General features: G+C 38.7%; 1 protein-coding gene and 1 long non-coding RNA gene across 4 annotated transcripts in view; one reads left to right on the top strand and one right to left on the bottom strand.

Annotated features, from left to right (window-relative positions):
* The window catches only part of podxl (podocalyxin-like), a 41,400-nt gene extending 17,459 nt beyond the window's left edge, over positions 1-23,941 (bottom strand). The window contains exon 1 of the mRNA XM_034235169.1: positions 23,603-23,941. Within this exon, the coding sequence (XP_034091060.1) occupies positions 23,603-23,645 (43 nt within the window). The 5' untranslated portion in view covers positions 23,646-23,941. The remainder of the gene's footprint in view (positions 1-23,602) is intronic.
* LOC117558783 lies at positions 8,275-14,491 on the top strand. 3 transcript variants are annotated; one of them, XR_004570873.1, is made up of 6 exons: positions 8,275-9,310; positions 9,636-9,702; positions 10,652-10,759; positions 11,456-11,563; positions 12,507-12,617; positions 13,174-14,491. It is a non-coding gene; the product is annotated as an uncharacterized LOC117558783 (long non-coding RNA). The 3 variants fall into 3 exon arrangements; XR_004570872.1 differs by having other exon boundaries at positions 8,277-9,359; XR_004570874.1 differs by lacking the exons at positions 10,652-10,759; positions 11,456-11,563 and having other exon boundaries at positions 8,329-9,359.
* Positions 23,942-24,679: the final 738 nt, after the last annotated feature.

The following is a 24,679-nucleotide window of genomic DNA, read 5'->3' as shown; positions in this document are numbered from 1 at the left end:
ATTACAATACATGTAATAACTCACTTATCAGATTTAGCAAAAAAAGGTTTCCTTAATCTCCTTTTTAAATGCAAGACTTTTAAAGGTCACCTATTATGCAAAATCCTCTTCTTCATGTCTCTTCTACATCAACATGTGTCCCCTCTTCTTCATGTCTCTTCTACATCAACATGTATCCCCTCTTCTTCATGTCTCTTCTACATCAACATGTGTCCCCTCTTCTTCATGTCTCTTCTACATCAACATGTGTCCCCTCTTCTTCATATCTCTTCTACATCAACATGTGTCCCCTCTTCTTCATGTCTCTTCTACATCAACATGTGTCCCCTCTTCTTCATGTCTCTTCTACATCAACATGTGTCCCCTCTTCTTCATGTCTCTTCTACATCAACATGTGTCCCCTCTGTGGAAAGAGACTCTGAAAATTTCAGGAACAAAGATTCTCTCTCTTTTTGATCCATTTCTATAAAAACCTGTCTGAAAATAAGCTGATCAGATTTTGGCCACTTTATGATGTCATAACAATGTTTTGTCTTGTGTAACCATTAGCCAATCAGCAACCAAGGTAACCCCCCCCCCCCTTATCACATGAATCTCCTCCTAGAGCACCATTGAGTTCTTTGTAACCAAATCTCTCTCAGAGGGGCGTGGGGAGGGGCTCCTTATTTTCATCTAAAGTAACAGACAATCAGCACTTTGGAAACAGGGCTGAAACAGAGGGGATTATGGGTAATGCTGCAATGATCTGTTTGGTGTTTCAGCCAATCAGAGACAGGCTCTGTATATATCTGAGACCTGTGATATATTGATGAAAAACAGTATAATAGGAGACTTTTTAAGCATTTCATAAAATCGTAAATTAGCCTCCACAGACATGTAGCAGAAAGAACATCCCATGTGTCCCTCCTCAGTGACCTGGCCTTTGAAGATGCTCCTTAGTGGATCTGTGGAGCGCGACGGTGTTTAGCTGCTTTCACTGAGACTAAGTGGAGGTCCAGAGGAGGTCAAAGGAGGTCAGAGGGGGGTCTCCCTGAACCCTCCCTACGGGGGGTCACTTGTTCAGTGTGAGAACCACCATCCGTACGCATTGACCGAGTGGATAAAAGGGTGGAGACTGGATGATTCTCCTTCTCCTTCCTGACCGCCATATTGCTATATGCCCCGAGGGACAAGACCCCACACAGACTGGAGAGAGGAGGACAGAGGGGACGCTTTTATTGCCTGAGCAAATGCTATCAGTGGTGGAAGTTGACAAAGTTCCGGCTCACAGACATTGTTTTGGTTCATCTCAGGGTGAGGGAAGTTAAGTCCACGTAACTTATGGATACTGTACAATCACACATAGCGCCAGAGAGGGCAAAAGTACACACATCCTTTACTCAAGTAGAAGTACATATACTCGTGTTTAAAAATACTCTGGTAGAAGTACTGACTAACAAGTAAAAGTAAAGAACTTTGAAATGTACTTAGCTAGCAGCTGTTTTAAAGAGTACCTGACCTCCCTTTATATTAATAGAACAATAATGTCATTGTTAGCTAATGAATGTTTCCATGCTGAACAACAAAAAATATATTTTGGGCTATGCAACTAACTCCATGTGAAAATATCTATGCAATATCATAAAAACTACTTTTGGTGGACAAAATAAGTATTTACCTCATTAGTATTGCATTAGGCAGTCAGATGTGTGTGTGTGTGTGTGTGTGTGTGTGTGTGTGTGTGTGTGTGGTGTGTGTGTGTGTGTGTGGTGTGTGTGTGTGTGTGTGTGTGTGTGTGTGTGTGTGTGTGTGTGTTGTGTGTGTGTGTGGTGGTGTGTGTGTGTGTGTGGTGTGTGTGTGTGTGTGTGTGTGTGTGTGTTGTGTGTGTGTGTGTGTGTGTGTGTGTGTGTGTTGTGTGTGTGTGTGTGTGTGTGTGTGTGTGTGTGTGTGTGTGTGTGTTGTGTGTGTGTGTGTGTGTGTGTGTGTGTTGTGTGTTGTGTGTGTGTTGTGTGTGTGTTGTACTTGTTCTTATTACTTTGTGAGGCCTGTAAACAGGGAGAACACTCACGTTGTGGGGCCCAAAATGGTGGGCCCCACAAATATTAAAGCTATAAATGAGCTCTAGAGCTTCCCCTTATATGCCTCTTGCTTTTTTTTCACTTGGCCCACAATGTCACAAAAATTAGAAAAGTGTGTAAACTATTTTTTTCCCCGGAGGCCATTTGGTGTAACTACAGTTATACACACTTCCTGAAAGTGTGTAACATTTAAGCCAATCAGATGCCGGCAACCAAATCACGTGTGATGTGCGTAATCCCGCGAGATATTGCGAGATCTCATGCAGCCATTTCCCATGCATTGAATTACTTACATGAATGACAACACATGGACTTTGCTTTGAGCAACAGGTAAGTTATTTAATATGTTTTGGTTTAATATTGTAATTATTTGGTTTATAACAAAGTTTCCCTCCACATTTATTGCAGTTGTTTCTTGATATGTTTCTAATTGTGATTAAGTAAGTAATATTTGTAACTGCTCAGTAGGCTTTAGCTACCTTTGTAGCTGCTAATATTATCAGCAACTTAGCAGTGCTAAGTGTAGCAGCTAAGTGCTAAGAATTTACAATCGGGGTACTACAGTGTGGTGAATTAAGAGACATTGTGTACCATATTCAGGCTTTTGGTCCGAGGTGGGTGAAGTCAGAGGTGCTAATATTAGCAGCTACTTAGCAGCAATTGCTAAGCAAAGCAGCTAAGTGTTAAGCATAGCAGCTAAGGGCTATGGTAAATGTCGAAGTACTCAGATCTTGTGCTTGAGTAAATGTAGAAGTACTCATATCTTGTACTGAGTATAAGTACTCAGATATTGTACTTGAGTAAAAGTAGAAGTAGTGAGATCTTGTAGTAAATGTAGAAGTACTAAGATATTGTACATGAGTACAAGTAGAAGTACACAGATCTTGTACTTTAGTAAAAGTATAAGTAGCCTACTCAGATATTGTACTTGAGTATAAGTACTCAGATATTGTACTTGAGTAAAAGTAGAAGTACTGAGATCTTGTATTAAATATAGAAGTACTCAGATCTTGTACTTGAGTAAAAGTAGAAGTATTCAGATCTTGTAGTAAATATAGAAGTACTCAGAACTTGTTCTTGAGTAAAAGTAGAAGTACTGAGATCTTGTAGTAAATGTAGAAGTACTCAGATCTTGTACTTGAGTAAATGTAGACATACTCAGATCTTGTAGTAAAATTAGAAGTACTCAGATCTTGTACTTGAGTAAAAGTAGAAGTATTCAGATCTTGTAGTAAATATAGAAGTACTCAGAACTTGTACTTGAGTAAAAGTAGAATTACTCAGATATTGTACTTGAGTAAAAGTAGAAGTACTGAGATCTTGTACATGAGTAGAAGTAGAAGTACTCAGATCTTATACTTGAGTAAATGTAGAAGTACACATATCTTGTACTTGAGTAAAAGTACTCAGATCTTGTACTTGAGTAAAAGTAGAAGTACTGAGATCCTGTAGTAAAAGTAGAAGTACTCAGATATTGTACTTGAGTAAATGTAGAAGTACACAGATATTGTACTTGAGTAAATGTAGAAGTACTCAGATATTGTACTTGAGTAAATGTAGAAGTACTCAGATCTTGTAGTAAAAGTAGAAGTACTCAGATATTGTACTTGAGTAAATGTAGAAGTACTCAGATCTTGTAGTAAAAGTAGAAGTACTCTATCTGGTACTTGAGTAAATGTAGAAGTACTCAGATCTTGTAGTAAAAGTAGAAGTACTCTATCTGGTACTTGAGTAAAAGTACTCAGATATTGTACTGGAGTAAAAGTAGAAGTACTCAGATCTTGTACTTGAGTAAAAGTATAAGTACCCAGGTCTGGTACTTTAGTAAAAGTAGAAGTACTCAGGTCTTGTAATTGAGTAAAAGTAGAAGTACTCAGATCTTGTACTTGAGCAAAAGTAGAATTATTCAGATCCTGTACTTGAGTAAAAGTATAAGTACCCAGGTCTGGTACTTTAGTAAAAGTAGAAGTACTCAGGTCTTGTAATTGAGTAAAAGTAGAAGTACTCAGATCTTGTACTTGAGTAAAAGTAGAATTATTCAGATCTTGTACTTGAGTACAAGTAAAGATAGCATCAGGATGCAGGGAGTTAACAACGGCAATATTCCTGTGGTTCGTTTCCCTGTCCATTTGCAGAGCATGGTGTGCACGTGCACCTGATTGCCCTCCCCTCCCCCACTCTTACTAAGCCGTGCTGTGAGAAACAGGACAGAGCAGTGATGCAGTGACGCGTCCTAAAACCCGGAAATAAGATGCTGGTTCCCTCACAACGTGATTTCTCCTCCATATGATTTTGGATATGTATGCAGTGTATTCATCTTGTACTTTAGTAAAAGTATAAGTACTCAGATCTGGTACTTGAGTAAAAGTACTCAGATATTGTACTGGAGTAAAAGTAGAAGTACTCAGGTCTGGTACTTTAGTAAAAGTAGAAGTACTCAGATCTTGTACTTGATTAAAAGTAGAAGTACTCAGATCTTGTACTTAAGTAAAATAGAAGTACTCAGATCTGGTACTTGAGTAAAAGTACTCAGATATGTACTTGAGTAAATGTAGAAGTACTCAGATATTGTAGTAAAAGTAGAAGTACTCAGATCTTGTACTTGAGTAAATGTAGAAGTACTCAGATCTTGTAGTAAAAGTAGAAGTACTCAGATCTTGTACTTGAGTAAATGTAGAAGTACTCAGATCTTGTAGTAAAAGTAGAAGTACTCAGATCTTGTACTTGAGTAAATGTAGAAGTACTCAGATCTTGAAGTAAAAGTAGAAGTACTCAGATCTTGTACTTGAGTAAAAGTATAAGTACCCAGGTCTGGTACTTTAGTAAAAGTAGAAGTACTCAGGTCTTGTAATTGAGTAGAAGTACTCAGATCTTGTACTTGAGTAAAAGTAGAATTATTCAGATCTTGTACTTGAGTAAAAGTACAAGTACCCAGGTCTGGTACTTTAGTAAAAGTAGAAGTACTCAGGTCTTGTAATTGAGTAAAAGTAGAATTATTCAGATCTTGTACTTGAGTACAAGTAAAGATAGCATCAGGATGCAGGGAGTTAACAACGGCAATATTCCTGTGGTTCGTTTCCCTGTGCATTTGCAGAGCATGGTGTGAACGTGCACCTGATTGCCCTCCCCTCCCCCACTCTTACTAAGCCGTGCTGTGAGAAACAGGACAGAGCAGTGATGCAGTGATGCAGTGACGCGTCCTAAAACCCGGAAATAAGATGCTGGTTCCCTCGCAACGTGATTTCTCCTCCATATGATTTTGGATATATATGCAGTGTATTCATCTTGTACTTTAGTAAAAGTATAAGTACTCAGATCTTGTACTTGAGTATAAGTACTCAGATCTTGTAGTAAATATAGAAGTACTCAGATCTTGTACTTGAGTAAAAGTACTCAGATCTTGTACTTGAGTAAAAGTACTCAGATATTGGACTTGAGTATAAGTACTCAGATATTGTACTTGAGTAAAAGTATAAGTACTCAGATCTTGTAGTAAAGTAAAAGTAGAAGTACTCAGGTCTGGTACTTTAGTAAAAGTAGAAGTACTCAGATCTTGTACTTGAGTAAAATAGAAGTACTCAGATCTGGTACTTGAGTAAAAGTACTCAGATATGTACTTGAGTAAATGTAGAAGTACTCAGATCTTGTAGTAAAAGTAGAAGTACTTTATCTGGTACTTGAGTAAAAGTAAAAGTACTCAGATATTGTACTGGAGTAAATGTAGAAGTACTCAGAACTTGTAGTAAAAGTAGAAGTACTCTATCTGCTACTTGAGTAAAAGTACTCAGATATTGTACTGGAGTAAAAGTAGAAGTACTCAGATCGTGTACTTGAGTAAAAGTATAAGTACCCAGGTCTGGTACTTTAGTAAAAGTAGAAGTACTCAGGTCTTGTAATTGAGTAAAAGTAGAAGTACTCAGATCTTGTACTTGAGTAAAAGTAGAATTATTCAGATCTTGTACTTGAGTACAAGTAAAGATAGCATCAGGATGCAGGGAGTTAACAACGGCAATATTCCTGTGGTTCGTTTCCCCGTGCATTTGCAGAGCATGGTGTGCACGTGCACCTGATTGCCCTCCCCTCCCCCACTCTTACTTGTAGTAAATATAGAAGTACTCAGATATTGGACTTGAGTATAAGTACTCAGATCTTGTACTTGAGTAAAAGTAGAAGTACTCAGATATTGTAGTACATATAGAAGTACTCAGATCTTGTACTTGAGTAAAAGTATAAGTACTCAGATCTTGTAGTAAAGTAAAAGTAGAAGTACTCAGATCTTGTAGTAAAGTAAAAGTAGAAGTACTCAGATCTTGTACTTGATTAAAAGTAGAAGTACTCAGATCTTGTACTTGAGTAAAATATTAGTACTCAGATCTGGTACTTGAGTAAAAGTACTCAGATATGTACTTGAGTAAATGTAGATGTACTCAGATCTTGTAGTAAAAGTAGAAGTACTCATATCTTGTACTTGAGTAAATGTAGAAGTACTCAGATCTTGTAGTAAAAGTAGAAGTACTCTATCTGGTACTTGAGTAAAAGTACTCAGATATTGTACTGGAGTAAAAGTAGAAGTACTCAGATCTTGTACTTGAGTAAAAGTATAAGTACCCAGGTCTGGTACTTTAGTAAAAGTAGAAGTACTCAGATAGTGTACTTGAGTCAATGTAGAAGTACTCAGATATTGTACTTGAGTAAAAGTAGATCTGTAGTAAAAGTAGAAGTACTCAGATCTTGTACTTGAGTAAATGTAGAAGTACTCAGATCTTGTAGTAAAAGTAGAAGTACTCTATCTGGTACTTGAGTAAAAGTACTCAGATATTGTACTGGAGTAAAAGTAGAAGTACTCAGATCTTGTACTTGAGTAAAAGTAGAATTATTCAGATCTTGTGCTTGAGTACAAGTAAAGATAGCATCAGGATGCAGGGAGTTAACAACGGCAATATTCCTGTGGTTCGTTTCCCCGTGCATTTGCAGAGCATGGTGCACGTGCACCTGATTGCCCTCCCCTCCCCCACTCTTACTAAGCCGTGCTGTGAGAAACAGGACAGAGCAGTGATGCAGTGACGCGTCCTAAAACCCGGAAGTAAGCAACGTGATTTCTCCTCCATAGGATTTTGGATATTTATGCACTGTATTCATGTGCAATGCCTAAATTAGTGAAGTTTACACAGGCACGTGGGGGGGGGGGGGGGGCAGCTCGGGGGATGAGAGGAGTGCATGCAGACACGTGATGTAAAGTCTTGCTTTTACGTAAATTGAAGAACTGAAGTAAAGATCGTCTTGTTTTTTAAACGTATGCACGCCTGGAAATCCCTCTTGTGTCCACGTGTGCAACAAATATTGGAGGCACTGCTGAGGTATTAATGTTTCGCCGTGTCTGTGTGTGACACCAACTCGGACGGAGTTTTCCCCTGACGGGAGCGAGCAGGGCTGGAGCACCGGACGCGCACAGCAGGTTGCAACTGGATCAGCTCAAAGAGGTGTGTGATGAAGCTAAAGTCTCAAGTGGAAATGTCATTACAAGGCGAGCTTTAACAAGACTAATAACAGGATCCGTGGATAATGTAATAAATGATGAAGAAGAGGATATTTCAATGTATCATCTAAGGAAATTGCTAAAACTCATTTAGCAAATAATGAAAAATACTGGCAACAGTGATGATATGGATACAACAGAGAGCAAAGCACAGAACAGCCAGCAAACAGCTGAAGAGTTGAGTTTGGCTGAAAAATATTCACAGCTTCAGCTAAACAGTCAAGCGCTACATGATGAGGTTAGAAGACTGAGAGAGTGAACAGCACACCATTAAGTCAGGCTTTTAGTGCACATGGCACTTCTCTTTGTAAAAGTGGTGTAAATAATACATAATATTATACCTTCTTAGCCAGATAACGTAAGCTAGCTATTAACTTTCTTATTCAATTAAGTTGGGATAACATTAGCTTCAATAAGTTATGTGACAATGGTCATCATTAAACATCAGAATGACTGAACTGACTGAGAACCTGCTAACATTGAAATATCCTGAACAGGATCAGGGTGTAATTAATAATTAAGGCTATTCTTCTGTCTAACAGGTGAGATGGCTGACAATTAAGAAAACAGAGTTCAGTGAGGAATAGACGGCTTGGTCTTCAACAGGATGCCAGGATCACATTTGTAACACACCGTTTAAAGGTAAGTGCTTACAATGTTGCATGTTTTAAATAAACACAAGCAAATAGTGCAAATTAAATCACAATATCTTAATTTATAATCCCAACATTGCTTCCCATGGGAATCTTAACTCCAAAAAGTTACTTTTTACTGGCAGTATTAACATTTAAAGCTAGGGAAAAGCAAAAAGCTATGCAATTATTTAAGATAAGATAATTTTGTAATATTTGGTAACATTTTCTAAATATTCATTCATCAATAAATAAGCCACTTACAAAAGTCAAATGTGAGTGTTTAAAACAAAAGAAACACCATATGCCTGTTACAGACTCTGGGCATCATATAAATGGGCCACATGGAAGTTGAGCATGTTCCCATATAATAATACAAAGTTATCCCAATAACTGTTTTAGTCAAACAGTTATTATTCAGAATAAATCATATATAATTAAATAAGCATCTCTGGGGCCAATTGGGTTATTATTTCTTATTTGTTGACGTCAGTTGTGATGATTTAAACATAACCCTTTGGATGTTTTAATCAAACTTTGTTGATAAACATTTGAATGTAATGTGTCTCAGACACAGGTGAGTGAATATGTAAACATAGCATTCTAACCGGCAACATGACCGTAGTTTATTTATAATAATGTGTAGTCAAATAGATTTCACACTGTTGTCTCCAGCATTGTCTATTGCTGCCCTTAGTCTTTTGGATACTTTTGCAAGGAAAACTATGTGGGAGCAGAGCACATCTTTGTTTTAGTGACTGGAAATGCACTTTAGTGTACACTTGGTTTTAGTTAAAGTTAAAGCCTTTTATTGTCATTATACAAAAAATACAACGAGATTCAGAGTGCAACTCTGTCCCAGTGTGCAAAAGCCGCCGACGGTTTTCTCTGCCATCCTAATCACTCTCTGCAGGGCTTTCTTGTCCGCAGCTGAACATCCAGCATACCACACAGAGATGGAGAATGACAGCACGCTCTCGATGGTCGCCCGGTAGAAGGACACCAGCAGCTTCTTGTTCAGTCTGTTCCTCCGAAGCACCCTCATGAAGTGCAGTCGCTGCTGGGCCTTTTTAACTGCTGCAGTGGTGTGTACAGCTGAGGCTCTCCGAAATTTGAACCCCCAGGAACTTAAAGGTGGGGACCCTCTCCACTCTCTCTCCATTGAGGTGAAGGGGGGCGGGTTCTGGACAGTGTTTTCTGAAGTCTATAATAATAATAATAATTTTTCTTTTTAAATGTTACTTTCAACACTGTATCCAATCCAAGTATGCAAATTATACTACTAACATTCAATCTCTATTTATTTAAGTCTTGACCCCTTGATGCATCTCTTCAAGACAAGTTACTGGGCAAACACCAAACTGCAAGATGAAAACTATTGTCATTGATTGGATCTCTGCCTATTTGCAGAGACAACTCCCCAGAAGAAGAAATAACCTGCAGTTACGGGGATGCTGACTGGCCTTTGCGCAAACAGGTACATTTACACATATAACTCAACAATAACACGTGATTCAACACATTTTATTGTTTCCATCCAAATAATTATAGTACGTGATTAATTTGTTTATTATTGGATAGCTATACCTTTTGAGATCTTCTCTTAGTGCATTCTTGTGTTATAGGTTCATTCTACGTATATTTATACACTTCCTAAGCCTGTGCATGTTTGAAAGGGTCATTTGAAAGCAGTCCATTGCAACCCCTTTTTGATATTGAGGTAATTCAGTAATATGGAGCTGTCTCCACAATATGTTAATGTTGTCCTTTTCAAGAGAGGACCTTTTTAAAAAAAAACTCTTTTCTAATACAGCTTTAATCCTGTTACTAATTGAGTGATTTGTGTAGATCTGACTGAAGAAACTAAATTGAACATATTTTTAGACTAGCTATAATGGGATTTGTTACTTAAACCTGTCACACACACTGGTTTCTAGTCTTGTCCTTATGGGGCCCTCCCGTTTGGTTATAACTTAAAGTAATTTTAAAACATTTATGCAACACCTTTTAGAATCTAAACTCTAGTTGTTGTAGGCGTAAGTTAACACTTTGTGAGCATAAGCATGGTTAAAACGGTTATCATTTACCTTAGCCTCGATGGGAGTAGTTACAAAAACCTGTCATACACACTGGTTTCTAGTCTTGTCCTTATGGGGCCCTCCCGTTTGGTTATAACTTAAAATGAATTAAAAGATTTCTAAAGTACCTTTTTAACATCTAATAGTAGGTCATTGTATGTATAAGTCTACACTTCCTGAGCCTATGCATGTTTGAAAGGGTAATTTGAAAGCAGTCCATTGCAACCCCTTTTTGATATTGAAAAATGTATTGAGACCACAGGACTAAATAATGCCATGCCTTTGTTTTTATCCAAATCCAGTTTCAGATAGTTTGTATCTTCTTAGTGCATTCTTGTTGTATCTCAGTTCCAGGTGACAAACGGGCATACTAATCCAGAGGGAGTTGAGGAGGAGAGGCTCCCCTTAGACTTGACTTTCCCCGAAACATCAACAAGTGACTGTGCTACGACCGAGGTATTTCAGTAATATGGAGCTGTCTCCACAATATGTTAATTTCAAGAGAGGACCCTTTTTTTAAAAACTATTTTCTGATACAGCTTTAATCCTGTTACTAATTGAGTGATTTGTGTAGATCTGACTGAGGAAACTAAATTGAACATATTTTTAGACTAGCTATAATGGGATTTGTTACTTAAACCTGTCACACACACTGGTTTCTAGTCTTGTCCTTATGGGGCCCTCCCGTTTGGTTATAACTTAAAGTAATTTTAAAACATTTATGCAACACCTTTTAGAATCTAAACTCTAGTTGTTGTAGGCGTAAGTTAACACTTTGTGAGCATAAGCATGGTTAAAACGGTTATCATTTACCTTAGCCTCGATGGGAGTAGTTACATAAACCTGTCACACACACTGGTTTCTAGTCTTGTCCTTATGGGGCCCTCCCGTTTGGTTATAACTTAAAATGAATTAAAAGATTTCTAAAGTACCTTTTTAACATCTAATAGTAGGTCATTGTATGTATAAGTCTACACTTCCTGAGCCTATGCATGTTTGAAAGGGTAATTTGAAAGCAGTCCATTGCAACCCCTTTTTGATATTGTAAAATGTATTGAGACCACAGGACTAAATAATGCCATGCCTTTGTTTTGATCCAAATCCAGTTTCAGATAGTTTGTATCTTCTTAGTGCATTCTTGTTGTATCTCAGTTCCAGGTGACAAACGGGCATACTAATCCAGAGGGAGTTGAGGAGGAGAGGCTCCCCTTAGACTTGACTTTCCCCGAGACATCAACAAGTGACTGTGCTACGACCGAGGTATTTCAGTAATATGGAGCTGTCTCCACAATATGTTAATTTCAAGAGAGGACCCTTTTTTAAAAAACTATTTTCTGATACAGCTTTAATCCTGTTACTAATTGAGTGATTTGTGTAGATCTGACTGAGGAAACTAAATTGAACATATTTTTAGACTAGCTATAATGGGATTTGTTACTTAAACCTGTCACACACACTGGTTTCTAGTCTTGTCCTTATGGGGCCCTCCCGTTTGGTTATAACTTAAAGTAATTTTAAAACATTTATGCAACACCTTTTAGAATCTAAACTCTAGTTGTTGTAGGCGTAAGTTAACACTTTGTGAGCATAAGCATGGTTAAAACGGTTATCATTTACCTTAGCCTCGATGGGAGTAGTTACATAAACCTGTCACACACACTGGTTTCTAGTCTTGTCCTTATGGGGCCCTCCCGTTTGGTTATAACTTAAAGTCATTTAAAAACATTTGTGCAACACCTTTTGGAATCTAAACTCAAGTTGTTGTAGGCGTAAGTTAACACTTTGTGAGCATAAGCATGGTTAAAATGGTTATCATTTACCTTAGCCTCGATGGGAGTAGTTACAAAAACCTGTCACACACACTTGTTTCTAGTCTTGTCCTTATGAGGCCCTCCCGTTTGGTTATAACTTAAAATGAATTAAAAGATTTCTAAAGTACCTTCTTAACATCTAATAGTAGGTCATTGTATGTATAAGTCTACACTTCCTGAGCCTATGCATGTTTGAAAGGGTAATTTGAAAGCAGTCCATTGCAACCCCTTTTTGATATTGAAAAATGTATTGAGACCACAGGACTAAATAATGCCATGCCTTTGTTTTGATCCAAATCCAGTTTCAGATAGTTTGTCATTTAGCTAACTTCAGCAACTAATGATTATATGCATGGTTACTACCTTCTTAGTGCATTATTTTTGTATCTCAGTTCCAGGTGACAAACGGGCAGACTAATCCAGGGAGGGAGTTGAGGACGAGACGCTCTCCTTGGAACTTTATGTCTACATAAGCATCAAACAGTGACTGTGCTACTACCGAGGTAATTCAGTAATATGGAGCCGTCTCCACAATATGTGTATTCTTTCCTTTTCACTATGTACCAAGATAAGACCTTTTACATTTTACAATGTTTACATGTATTATTATGTACATTTAAGTAAGTATTCTGTCTGTAATAAATTAAGTGTATTCATTTACTCTGCAACATAGACATTTTCAAGTATTTGCCTTAGATGTCACAAACTACACTGGAGCAGGACTGTAAATGAGCCACACGGACATCTTCTGGAATACCATTTTGCAACTTTGATAAATTCTATAAATTATGCCAGACGCTAGTTTGTATCTGCACAATGAATGGGAGCTTACAGATAAATTGACCAATCACTTTGTTGATAATCAAACTCTTAGTATCAAACAAAATGGTGTGTCTGATTGTGATGGAATAAAGTGATCAGAAGGTGTCGCACCATTAACATTCTTTCAGATCTGCAATATGGGTACTTTTTAAATGTTTTATAAGATTCTTAACTGTATGATAATAACTGGCTCTTAAACTTCTTAAACCTATGACATGTTATTATTTGTCCACCTAGGGAAACAAACGTTTGTGAAACGCAGCTGGACGTCAGCAGAAAGTGCTGCTGTGGAACAACACTTGGGTTATGAAATGGACAATCAAGAACCAGGTTCCAGGGAAAGATGCATGTGAGGATTGTATCCCTGCCGAACCTCAAGCCCTAACAAATAGGGACTGGGGAGCCGTTAAGTATTACATGAACATTTCAATTTCTTCTCTCCGAATGTAAATGAAATAAAATTGAACCAAGGAAAAATACGTTCAATGTTGAAAGAAGGGTTTCAAGTACCACTACCAAAACTAGGGGTTTTACCTAAACCAAACCAAATTTTCATTTTTGAATCGTCAACTAATATAAATTAAAGGGAAATCAATTGCATTCCGATTATGCTGCTAGAAAGAATCATCCATGTTTTTAAAGATTTCCTTTTTTGCTTTTAGGGTTTTCCCTCTCCTGTAGTGTAGAAAATATCTTTTTGTGCATGTAAATGTTTTTCAAAGTCTAAAATCCCTCATTGAAGCATGGAAACATTTCACAGGAGAGAAACTTTATACAAATTTGAACCTCAAAATGACCAGAATATGTCATTGTTAAATGTAACTCAAAAGGAGGTAAAAGTCTACTGATTTGTTAGGCCTGTTTGTTTTGTTTTTTGGGTCATGGGATTGGTCAAGTTGTACATTTTGTTTTAACGATATAGAAACACCCCAATAATATACAAATCAATATTTATAGCATTAAAATAATGTTGTAGAGAGTTTATATGAATTATACTTTTTTCTCAAGAATTACTAATTGTTGCCTCTAAGAAAAAACAATGTTGAACGAAAAGGATCTTTAGGGGATTATTGATTTGGTCTCCATGGTGTTTCAATGTTACTGCCATGTCTACTGTCTAGTTATATTCTATGTTAAGATGAGGCTAATCACCTAAGTAATGACTTATTTTACCAGCAATGTGAATTTGTTGGTGTAAAAAATATCAGAGTAGAATGTAAATGTTCATGATGCTGTTCTGCAGTTTCTTTGGTAACAAGGAAAGTCCATTCAACTCAATAATGTCTCTAGTAACTCTGATCCCTTCCAAGATATGAAAACTAGAAATATGTGTGTGTCTGATCCCTTCCAAGATATGAAAACTAGAAATATGTGTGTGTGTGTGTATAATGGACCTCATAAGTGCTGACTGCTAGAAACTGGGCCCCACTAAGTGGGTAAAAAACTAGCATAATGACAAAAGCTTGGAATTATGTTTATTTCAAGTGATTTTTGTGATTCTAGTTTTTTTTCTATATTGCCTGATTTTTTTACGGAGGTCTAGTATAATTGGAAAGGGTGGACCCCACAATTGGGTAAAATCAGTTCGGGCCCCACAATTGAGTTGTGTGTGTGTGTGTGTGTGTGTGTGTGTGTGTGTGTGTGTGTGTGTGTGTGTGTGTGTGTGTGTGTGTGTGTGTGTGTGTGTGTGTGTGTGTGTGTGTGTGTGTGTGTGTGTGTGTGTGTGTGTGTGTGTGTGTGTGTGTGTGTGTGTGTGTGTGTGTGTGTGTGTGTGTGTGTGTGTGTGTGTGTGTGTGTGTGTGTGTGTGTGTGTCCCAGCCAGTGATTGCAGCTTGCCAGACCCCCTGACTGTAACTCAGGATTGGTGTGTGTCGGAGCGTGAACATGCTCTGTGAGTAAATAAATAAATGTAGCTGTCGCTCTAAAGCGGCGGTGGGACAAAGGGGCCGTTAGCTTTCTGACAGCCCACACAAAGACCCTCTGGCCCCCACGTGCGGCCATGCAGGAGCGGGCTACTCCCTCACGGCCAGGCTTTAGTCTACTTACCAGCATTGTGAACGTGGATATGTTGAGTACCCCAACGTTTTACGAGATAAATATATAGTACGGGTCCCTGGAACATAGAAACTGCCGGATGCTAACTCGCATATGTTGGGCAATTAGCACGATTAGCATAAGTTGTGTTAATTAGCTTATGTAGACGATATACATTATATTTGCTACTGGAAATTTGTATTTGTATTTCCACTAACCCTATTTCAGAAATATTTTGGACTGTTTATTTCTAGTGTCTTCATTTCTCTTATGTACATTGCCTTGTTTTTTATGCTGCTGCAACACAAACATTTCCCAAATTAGGATCAATAAAGTACTTTACTACTATCTATCTATGAGCAAAAAATTGCTTGGACGATTATGGTGTGTTTTCCAAGGTAAATTGAGGATGTTGAATACATTTCTGACATGTTATGGGTAAAGAATGGCAGTTTTGAGACCCCTAAAACCTTAAAAAGGACGTAAAACTCATCAAAATCAGCCCACTTGGCGTACACATATTACCTTGATTGATACATTTTCTGACATGTAACTAGTTATTGAAACGGATTACAATTTAAAAATAACCCTCCCAACCCATCCTCGTCCCATTGAAAGGCCTAATCCAGCCCTCAACTGGTGGTGTGGGGGAGGGGAGGGGAAAGCTGTGAATGTTAAAACACTCGGTGGGAATAAAAGAGAGACGAGTGAAAGGGAGGAGAGAAGAAAGGAGGGGGGTGAGAGGAGAGAAAGTGAAGAGGGTTTGAGACACCGTAAATCTAACGGCCACATGGAAATGACCGACCACACACATACACACACACACACACACACATTAGCACACACACATTATCTACAAACAACACACTCCCAGTCCTTGGAGACCAGACTGGTATGTGTGTTTATACGAGCTGTCGGGGTGCGCTGATGGTAAAAGTTCAATGTTAAAGCTCTGCAATCCCCCCCAATACACGCGCGCACACACACACACACACACACACACACACACACACACACACACACACACACACACACACACACACACACACACACACGTACCCTCTGCCGAGATAAATTGGGCAACAGGAGAGTATTTCGGAAACCATTGCAAATTTGTATTTGGCAGCTATGTTGCAACATAAAATATAAGAATCATTATGAACACTAATATATTAAATATTTCTATTATGTATTCTGGAGTCCAATACAATTCACTGACCATGTTTTCTACATATTAACATGCACTGAAAAAACTGAAACAGTGACTTTAATTAAATGTATTATGTCCACAGATTTCACATAACTGTATCAGGTTAGTTGAAAGCAATAATATGAAGTTGAACCTACTGTTGTTTATTGCTTTCAACTAACCTAATACAGTTATGTGACATTTGTTGACATAATACATTTAATTAAAGTCAGCTTTTCAGTGTTTTCAGAGTAACTTCATCGTCATGTAGAAACAAGCTGTGAGGCTTTCACCAAGATTTTTCTCGACTTTAAGAATATTTGAAAATCTTAAATTATTCATATTTTTGTGAATTATTGAGTCGGGATGAATTACTTCACATGCAAATACACTTTCAAATGCATTTCTTTAAATAAATGATTGCCTTTTTTCTGCTGTGTTCACAAGCTAATAAAGCCGTAGCATTTGTTTTCTGTTTTCCTAAAACCCGAGGAGTGAGGGGAGTTCACACAAAGTGATGAGGCAGAAGAAAAGAGTGCTGAGGAGCGAGAGATGAAGGGAGGAGAGGAATGAGGAGGCTGTCCATGACGGTACCAGACACAGGCCTGATTAATGGACACCTGGTTGTGCAGCGTGGCATGCTGGGTAAAGAAAGGGAGTGCGAGGTTACAGTAGAGGTGAAGGCGAGGGGCTCTTTATCAGGACAGTGATGAAATGCTTGGCTTTAGAGGGTGCTCCCCGATGGAAACTTCCACATGCCAGCCGTGCCTGGCCTTTAAAAACATAAAAATGCATCTGGTCGAAACACATGGTTCATAAAAAGGCTGCTTTAGATCTTCAGAAATGCTCCAGGGAGGTCAGAAGTGAGAGGGGAAACATCCAGAGGGTTGAAACAGAATAAGGAACGACTGGGAATCACAGGTGTCTTTGCAAAGTGTTTTTCCTCTACATCAGGGGTGTCAAATTCAATTTCATCGCGGGCCACATCTGCATTATGGTTGCACTCAAAGGGCCGGTTGTAACTTTAAGACTATATAAAAATACATAAATATTTAATATATATAAAATAATGTACTATATTACATTAATGTCTCTGCATTGGATTATTATCAGATAGGGTAATAACTTCATAATTAACTACGTCTGAAAGCAGAAGTCTAGGGCCAATAATTGCAAGTCTCTTCGGTGAGAATGTCACAAAATGATTTGAAAAGAAAAGCCAAATTCTGGAAAAACAAAAAAAAGAAGTGACATTTTGAAATAAAAATCCAATTCTGAGAAAAAAAGTCTAATTTGAGATGCATTGTGGGACATGTAGTTTATGGGCAACGTGCTTCTGCAAAGTATCATGTAACCGTATAATAAACATATTATATTCTTTGCAAGCTCTTGTGGGGCCACAGAAAATGAAGTCAGGGGCCGGATTTGGCCCCCGGGCCTTGAGTTTGACACCCCTGCTCTATGGCATCAAATCTGCTTTAAATGCAAAAAGGCCACGCCAACAACAAATCAAACTTATTGCAGACCATTCCCCAAGACAAAACGACTGAGCAAACTCCATTAATTAACAATGTTGAATGATAAAATAGTAAGTTCCTCCGAAAATACAGAGACTGGAATAATTTAAAAGTAATTTATCGTTTAACTTTTCTTGAATTACATCTTTTAACCCAAACTCTCTTTTTGAGGTGAATTAACATCTGTTGGCCGTTTAGGGAACTCAACACTTAATAACAAGACTGAACCCATGTTAACAGGTTCTATTGTTTTTGTTTGTTTTTCCTGATAAGACCTGTTAGCAAACCACTTGGCAATCAATCAATGGCAGCTAAAGATTGAAGTCACCACGAGTCATTTGGTTGAAGCAAGATACTGGCTTTTGTTCTTTTTGTTTGCAGTGCAGATCACTTGATCTAAATCATTATAAGTCATAATCTTTATTTATGCAGACATCAAGAATGTCTCTACACAGTGTTTTGTCATATCATCTAAATAAGGTTTGCTGGTATACTTTGAAAATGTTTTAATGACATTTCTATAATATCCAAAATCCTCACAACTGTTGTCAGCAATATCTGGCAATTGGTGTAAAGATCTTGTGGTTTCGTGGCTTTAAGTCAGGGGGGTCAAACTCAATTTCATCCCGGGCCACATCAGCATTATGGTTGCACTCAAAGGGTCGGTTGTAATTTTAATTATATAAATATACATATGTAAATATATAATATATATTAAATAATGTATTATATTACATTGTTGGCCCTGCATTGGATTATTATCAGTTCTGGTAATATCTTCCTAAATAACTACGTCTGAAAACAGAAGTCTAGGGCAAATCATTGAAAGTAAATATTCAACAATTACACCAATATATTATATTCTTTGCAAGCTCTTGCGGGCCACATAAAATGAGGTCGCGGCCCGGATTTGGCCCCCGGGCCTTGAGTTTGACACCCCTGCTTTAAGTGAGTCTTTTTTGTTATGCAACTGCTTTTTCCACTTTGCTAAGGACTGCTATATTTCCCTAAATCTCCTCGGCCTGTTTCTCCACCAGGATTTGGATGAAAAGCCTCGAGGCCGTCTCCTGCCGCCACGCCCTGCTTGGGAACTGGGATGTTGATATAGTTTTTTTCCCTCATCTATTGTTCTCGCATGTACGCCAGCCAGCGCAGACACCAGTCCAGAGTGCCAAGCCTGCTGTTATCTTGTAGGAAACGGACAAGTCGTGAACCTGCAAAACGCAGCAGAAAGACGGTCTGCGTCGGGGGAGGAAGTCCTGGAGACGACTGATAACTGAGGACGCTGCTGCCTCCTTCCTGGTGTCCAGGTTCCTCTTGAACTATTTTAACACTGACTGACTTCACTCTCTAGCATCTGAAGACTCTCTTCAGCAGCTTCTATTGACGATGTTCCGGTGTATATCAGTATGTAGTGTCTCTACTTTAAAGAGTCCTCTCCTGCTGATGTGCAGGTGTATATCAGTATGTAGTGTCTCTAATTTAAAGAGTCCTCTCCTGCTGATGTTCAGGTGTATATCAGTATGTAGTGTCTCTAATTTAAAGAGTCCTCTCCTGCTGATGTTCAGGTGTATATCAGTATGTAGTGTCTCTACTTTAAAGAGTCCTCTCCTGCTGATGTTCAGGTGTATATCAGTATGTAGTGTCTCTACTTTAAAGAGTCCTCTCCTGCTGATGTTCAGGTGTATATCAGCATGTAGTGTCTCTACTTTAAAGAGTCCTCTCCTGCTGATGTTCAGGTGTATATCAGTATGTAGTGTCTCTACTTTAAAGAGTCCTCTCCTGCTGATGTTCAGGTGTATATCAGTATGTAGTGTCTCTACTTTAAAGAGTCCTCTCCTGCTGATGTTCAGGTGTAGATCAGTATGTAGTGTCTCTACTTTAAAGAGTCCTCTCCTGCTGATGTTCAGGTGTAGACTCAGTATGTAGTGTCTCTACTTTAAAGAGTCCTCTCCTGCTTATGTGCAGGTGTATATCAGTATGTAGTGTCTCTACTTTAAAGAGTCCCTCTCCTGCTGATGTTCAGGTGTAGATCAGTATGTAGTGTCTCTACTTTAAAGAGTCCTCTCCTGCTGATGTCAGGTGTATATCGTATGTAGTGTCTCTACTTTAAAGAGTCCTCTCCTGCTGATGCTCAGGTGTATATCAGTATGTAGTGTCTCTACTTTAAAGAGTCCTCTCCTGCTGATGTGCAGGTGTATATCAGTATGTAGTGTCTCTACTTTAAAGAGTCCTCTCCTGCTGATGCTCAGGTGTATATCAGTATGTAGTGTCTCTACTTTAAAGAGTCCTCTCCTGCTGATGTGCAGGTGTATATCAGTATGTAGTGTCTCTACTTTAAAGAGTCCTCTCCTGCTGATGTTCAGGTGTATATCAGTATGTAGTGTCTCTACTTTAAAGAGTCCTCTCCTGCTGATGTTCAGGTGTATATCAGTATGTCGTGTCTCTACTTTAAAGAGTCCTCTCCTGCTGATGTTCAGCTGTATATCAGTATGTAGTGTCTCTACTTTAAAGAGTCCTCTCCTGCTGATGTGCAGGTGTATATCAGTATGTAGTGTCTCTACTTTAAAGAGTCCTCTCCTGCTGATGTTCAGGTGTATATCAGTATGTAGTGTCTCTACTTTAAAGAGTCCTCTCCTGCTGATGTTCAGGTGTATATCAGTATGTAGTGTCTCTACTTTAAAGAGTCCTCTCCTGCTGATGTTCAGGTGATTCCCAGTCTGCTCTGATTGGTTAGCTGGCCGGCTCTGTTGTGATTGGTCAACTGCTTAGAGATGTCCCGCCCCTTAGCCTATCACGTACAATGTGTTGGAACGCTAGCCAATAGAAGCACGGGTGTTACATAGTGATGTCACTACAGTATGTTAAGGAAATAAACAAAGGGAAACTCCCTCTGGGGGGAAATGTGGGATTGTAAGCCTCTGCAGACCATTTACATGCACTAAAAGCTATATAACACACTACAGGAAAGGAGTAGTTTGGCATTTTCGTTGCTATTCTACCACTGTTGTACGAGAAACCTTCTTGAGTAATTCTCAAATGAACAGTATGTAGGTAATTCTACTAGATAAGATAAGGCAAACACATAAAAACAAAACTGTGGTTTACTGTAACTACAGCCGGCAGACTAGGCGCAGTTACTTCCTGAAATCTTGTCATCACCGTGACGATCAGCTGTAATTTCAGGAAGTCGCTGCGCCCATACAGTCAGGAGAAACAAATCCTAAAGACCCGTGGAGAACAAGATCCAAGATGAGGTCATTCTGAATCATTTCAGGGGGTTTGTGGCGCTCGGGAAAATGTATTCACGTTTTTAAAAGCTGGTTATTTTCGAATACATGGTGTATGGGGAAAACAATGATCCTGGACTGGAGGTTACATTGAGTTTTACCATAAGTTTGTACATTTCTGTGGTCTCTTTTGCACATTTGATGTAAAGTAATCAAGTTAGAAATACACAATCACCTTTATTAGTCCCACAGGGGGGGGGGATATTAAATAAGAGGCTTACTTAATAGTTTGAACAGCTTGTTAGTAGTCTAATTGCTATATTGTTAAGGAAACCCTCCCAAACTATGAAATCCCTGAAGTCTTTTAAAGTCTGATTAAAAGTGATCAGGTATAATACAACTAAATCACTCACTAAGATCTCAAAGTGTACAAAAAGGCTTCTCGATTACACTCTCAAAGTACATGTTCACTTCACAGCGAGGCTTTCACCCTCTTTGGGATAACATTCTGTCAAACACACCGACACAGATAGTTCACACGCTCCAAAAAGTGTCAGGCTTTTATTTGTTTTTTAAAGAATAAAGTGCTGACTTGAGTTTAGAAGAAGTGTCACATGTCTTTTTCTCATACTCCCAAAAATAAAAGCCCCCCGCCTGAATCCACACACTGTATAGAGAGCGGCAGGTGCATAATTAAAGAAAAACACTTTCCTCGCCTCTCAGACTGGAGGGGGGGCACTTCATTATTCTGTGTGTGTGTGTGTGTGTGTGTGTGTGTGTGTGTGTGTGTGTGTGTGTGTGTGTGTGTGTGTGTGTGTGTGTGTGTGTGTGTGTGTGTGTGTGTGTGTGTGTGTGTGTGTGTGTGTGTGTGTGTGTGTGTGTGTGTGTGTGTTGGAGGGGCAGATGTTTTACTTTCTATCACCGTCCCATAAACCCTTTCCTACAGATTTCCCTCAGCAGCGGTAAGCTTCCCAGACTCGATCAGAGACACAGAAGAAAAGAAACTAAGAGCGCGGCTCAACGCAGACGATTTCACTCCATTTAATTATGACACAAATGAGTGCACAAAGAAGCACGACGGAGACAAAAAGCCTCCGAGCGGCAGCAGCACGTTTCAAGTTTGGCATCAACTGAGGCTTTTTGTCTTCTATTTGCTTCTAAGAGCCTGAATGTGTCCACAAGTTGATAAGACATTCTTGCATTAAACTCCCATCTATTGGGTATACTAGATTTCGTATGCATTTCAACACTGAAGTCAAACTTCAGACTTCATCTGACCATTAAAGTATTATCGTACCGTATCTTATCCTAAAATTGTCATGTGGAAAGTATGAGCACAAACTTTTTTAACAATGTTTTCATCTCTATGTGACATACACCTAGATATCAGTAGTTAACGATCATATTGCATGTGCTGTATGGCTATACTCACACACTGTACACTAAATCCACAGTTAAAGTTAACGACTGATCTAAATGTAATCATGGACCTGGATACAAACTATTTGTGCAGTAATTGAAACTGACCAACACTTTAAACACAATCTCATCATACTTAATGTAAAAAAAGCAACGTTTTAAAGAGTTCTTTTAGTGTAAATAGCCTATTTAAATATCGTTTGATCCAGGAAAAGGCGGGACATATTACCAGTGAACTCAGAAAATAATGTATGTGACAGATATACTGTAGTTGCGAGACACTTTAATGAGGGTTTAAAACACTTTATAATCTAATCAAATGCAAAGTCATATATTTAAGCAGTGATTTTGTAAGATTGGGTCATCACATGAAGAAATACTGCATGTTTGAATTAGCAGGGTTCTAAAACCCCTTCAAATAATCCAGTCCTGAAGCAACTCAGACGGGTCGCAGCCCCCCAAACACTCTCTGAACACCAAGAGCGTAACAATTCAATTCGCTCCACCAGCTACAACATGATGCTTACACTGAACGAGTATAAATCCAACAACATGATACAGAAACACAGCTATACAACGTTTTTAAAATGTCATGCTCCTTAATTTTCGTTCTCTACTAGAACTAGGATTATACTAGTCATAACATTGTTCACTAGCAATACAAATCTGGCCGTATAATATTCAATATCAATACTATTTGTCTGTTCTGTATTTGATAGATAGATTGAACGTATTGTCATTACACAGTACAGGTAACATGTAACGAAACGGTTTCTCTGCATTTGACCCATCCTAGTGTTAGGAGCAGTGTGCTGCCATTATGTACGGCGCCCGGGGAGCAGTGTGGGGAACGGTGCCTTGCTCAGGGACACCTCGGTAGCACTTGGTCTTTCCGGGACTTGAACTGGTGACCTTCCAGTTGCCAAGCCAAGTCCCTATCGACTTCGCCACCACCGCCCCCATTTGTTATACTGATGTTGTACTTTCTTTAAGATTTGTATATGTAATGCATGACTTTAATACATTTTAAGAGTACTTCTACTGTTGATACAGAGGCTACATTATAAACAGTACATGTTAAAAGACTTATTTGTACTGAAATACTTAACTTTTACTCATACTGGAGTACATTAAGTGTGTGTGCACCTGTTTGCTCTCTTCTGTGTAATGTCCTAACATCCTATAGTATCTTCTAGAGTACGACTACTACAGCAATCACACAGAGAACGCACCCTAACTCCACAGGTGAACGTGCACTTTCAAATATTTGTACTCACTGAGAGAAAGCAGCAGCCACGTGATCCTCATCGCTGCTCGCATGCTGTTGCTGTCCACTTTTCTCCTGATGTAGAGATCCTTACCAACGATCCTCACTAAACCCGACGAGTCTGAGTCCTGTCACGCCTTTCTCCTTCTATTTCTATCTCAAGTAAAAAGATCTCACCAGGCGTATTGTTCACTTTTTTCTTCTTCCCTTAAACTGAAAGCCAAGAATGCTTTTGTGTGTGTCTCTGCTGCTTCTTTCTCTGAGCAGAGCTGGAGATTTGGGGGTAGAGTGTGTGTGTTAGTGAGTGTGTGTCTCCCTCTCCCTCTCTCACTGGTCTGATGCTGAGTTAAAGAGCTGTGTGTGTGTGCACTACCTCCCTTATCATGAGGAACCAGGGGCAGAGCCAGTCCTCTCCAATCCCAGCGCTGTGGACTCACTGCTGCTACCGGGACGTTTTGAATAACAAAGGAAGCCGTGAGACAATGTGTTCCCCCTGCTTTGGATTCATTCCTAAAACGGTCCATGACTCAAGGACGCAGGGTGAAGTCACACAGATCTGATGGTGTTTGATCAAGGGAAAGGCCCGTTTAGATCGAGGAGTCAGCATGTCTTCAGGTTAACTTGGGAGGGTTACTTTAATGTACTCTGTTACAATTACTAGCTACCGGAACATATGTAATTAGTAATCTGAGTATCACAATATTAATGTAATGTAACCAGATTACTTTCTGTTACTTTTGGATTTCAATACAAAGAAGTATGGTTTTTCTATGTTTTTAACTAACATAGTAATGTGACATTAATCAGGTTACATTTATTTATTTAAATTTTTTTTTTAATTCCAATTTTTTTTTTCAATTTTTTTTTTCTTTTGTTCTTCCATTAAAAAAAATAAAATTGTTCCACTTATATATTTTCTTTCTTCCTTTTTTTCTATCTCTTTCTTTCTTTCTTGATAGGCATATGTCACAGGAGAAATCCAATGCAAACTAGGGCTGCTCGATTTTGGCAAAAATCATTATCTCGATTATTTGGGTCAATAATTGAAATCACGATTATTAAAAACAATTATCCGTTTACTTTGAAA

The sequence above is a fragment of the Gymnodraco acuticeps genome, unplaced genomic scaffold, assembly GCF_902827175.1.
Source record: "Gymnodraco acuticeps unplaced genomic scaffold, fGymAcu1.1, whole genome shotgun sequence".
Taxonomy (NCBI): Eukaryota; Metazoa; Chordata; class Actinopteri; order Perciformes; family Bathydraconidae; genus Gymnodraco; species Gymnodraco acuticeps.
The sequence above is the reverse complement of the archived record's forward strand: the minus strand, read 5'-3'. Positions and strand labels throughout refer to the sequence as shown.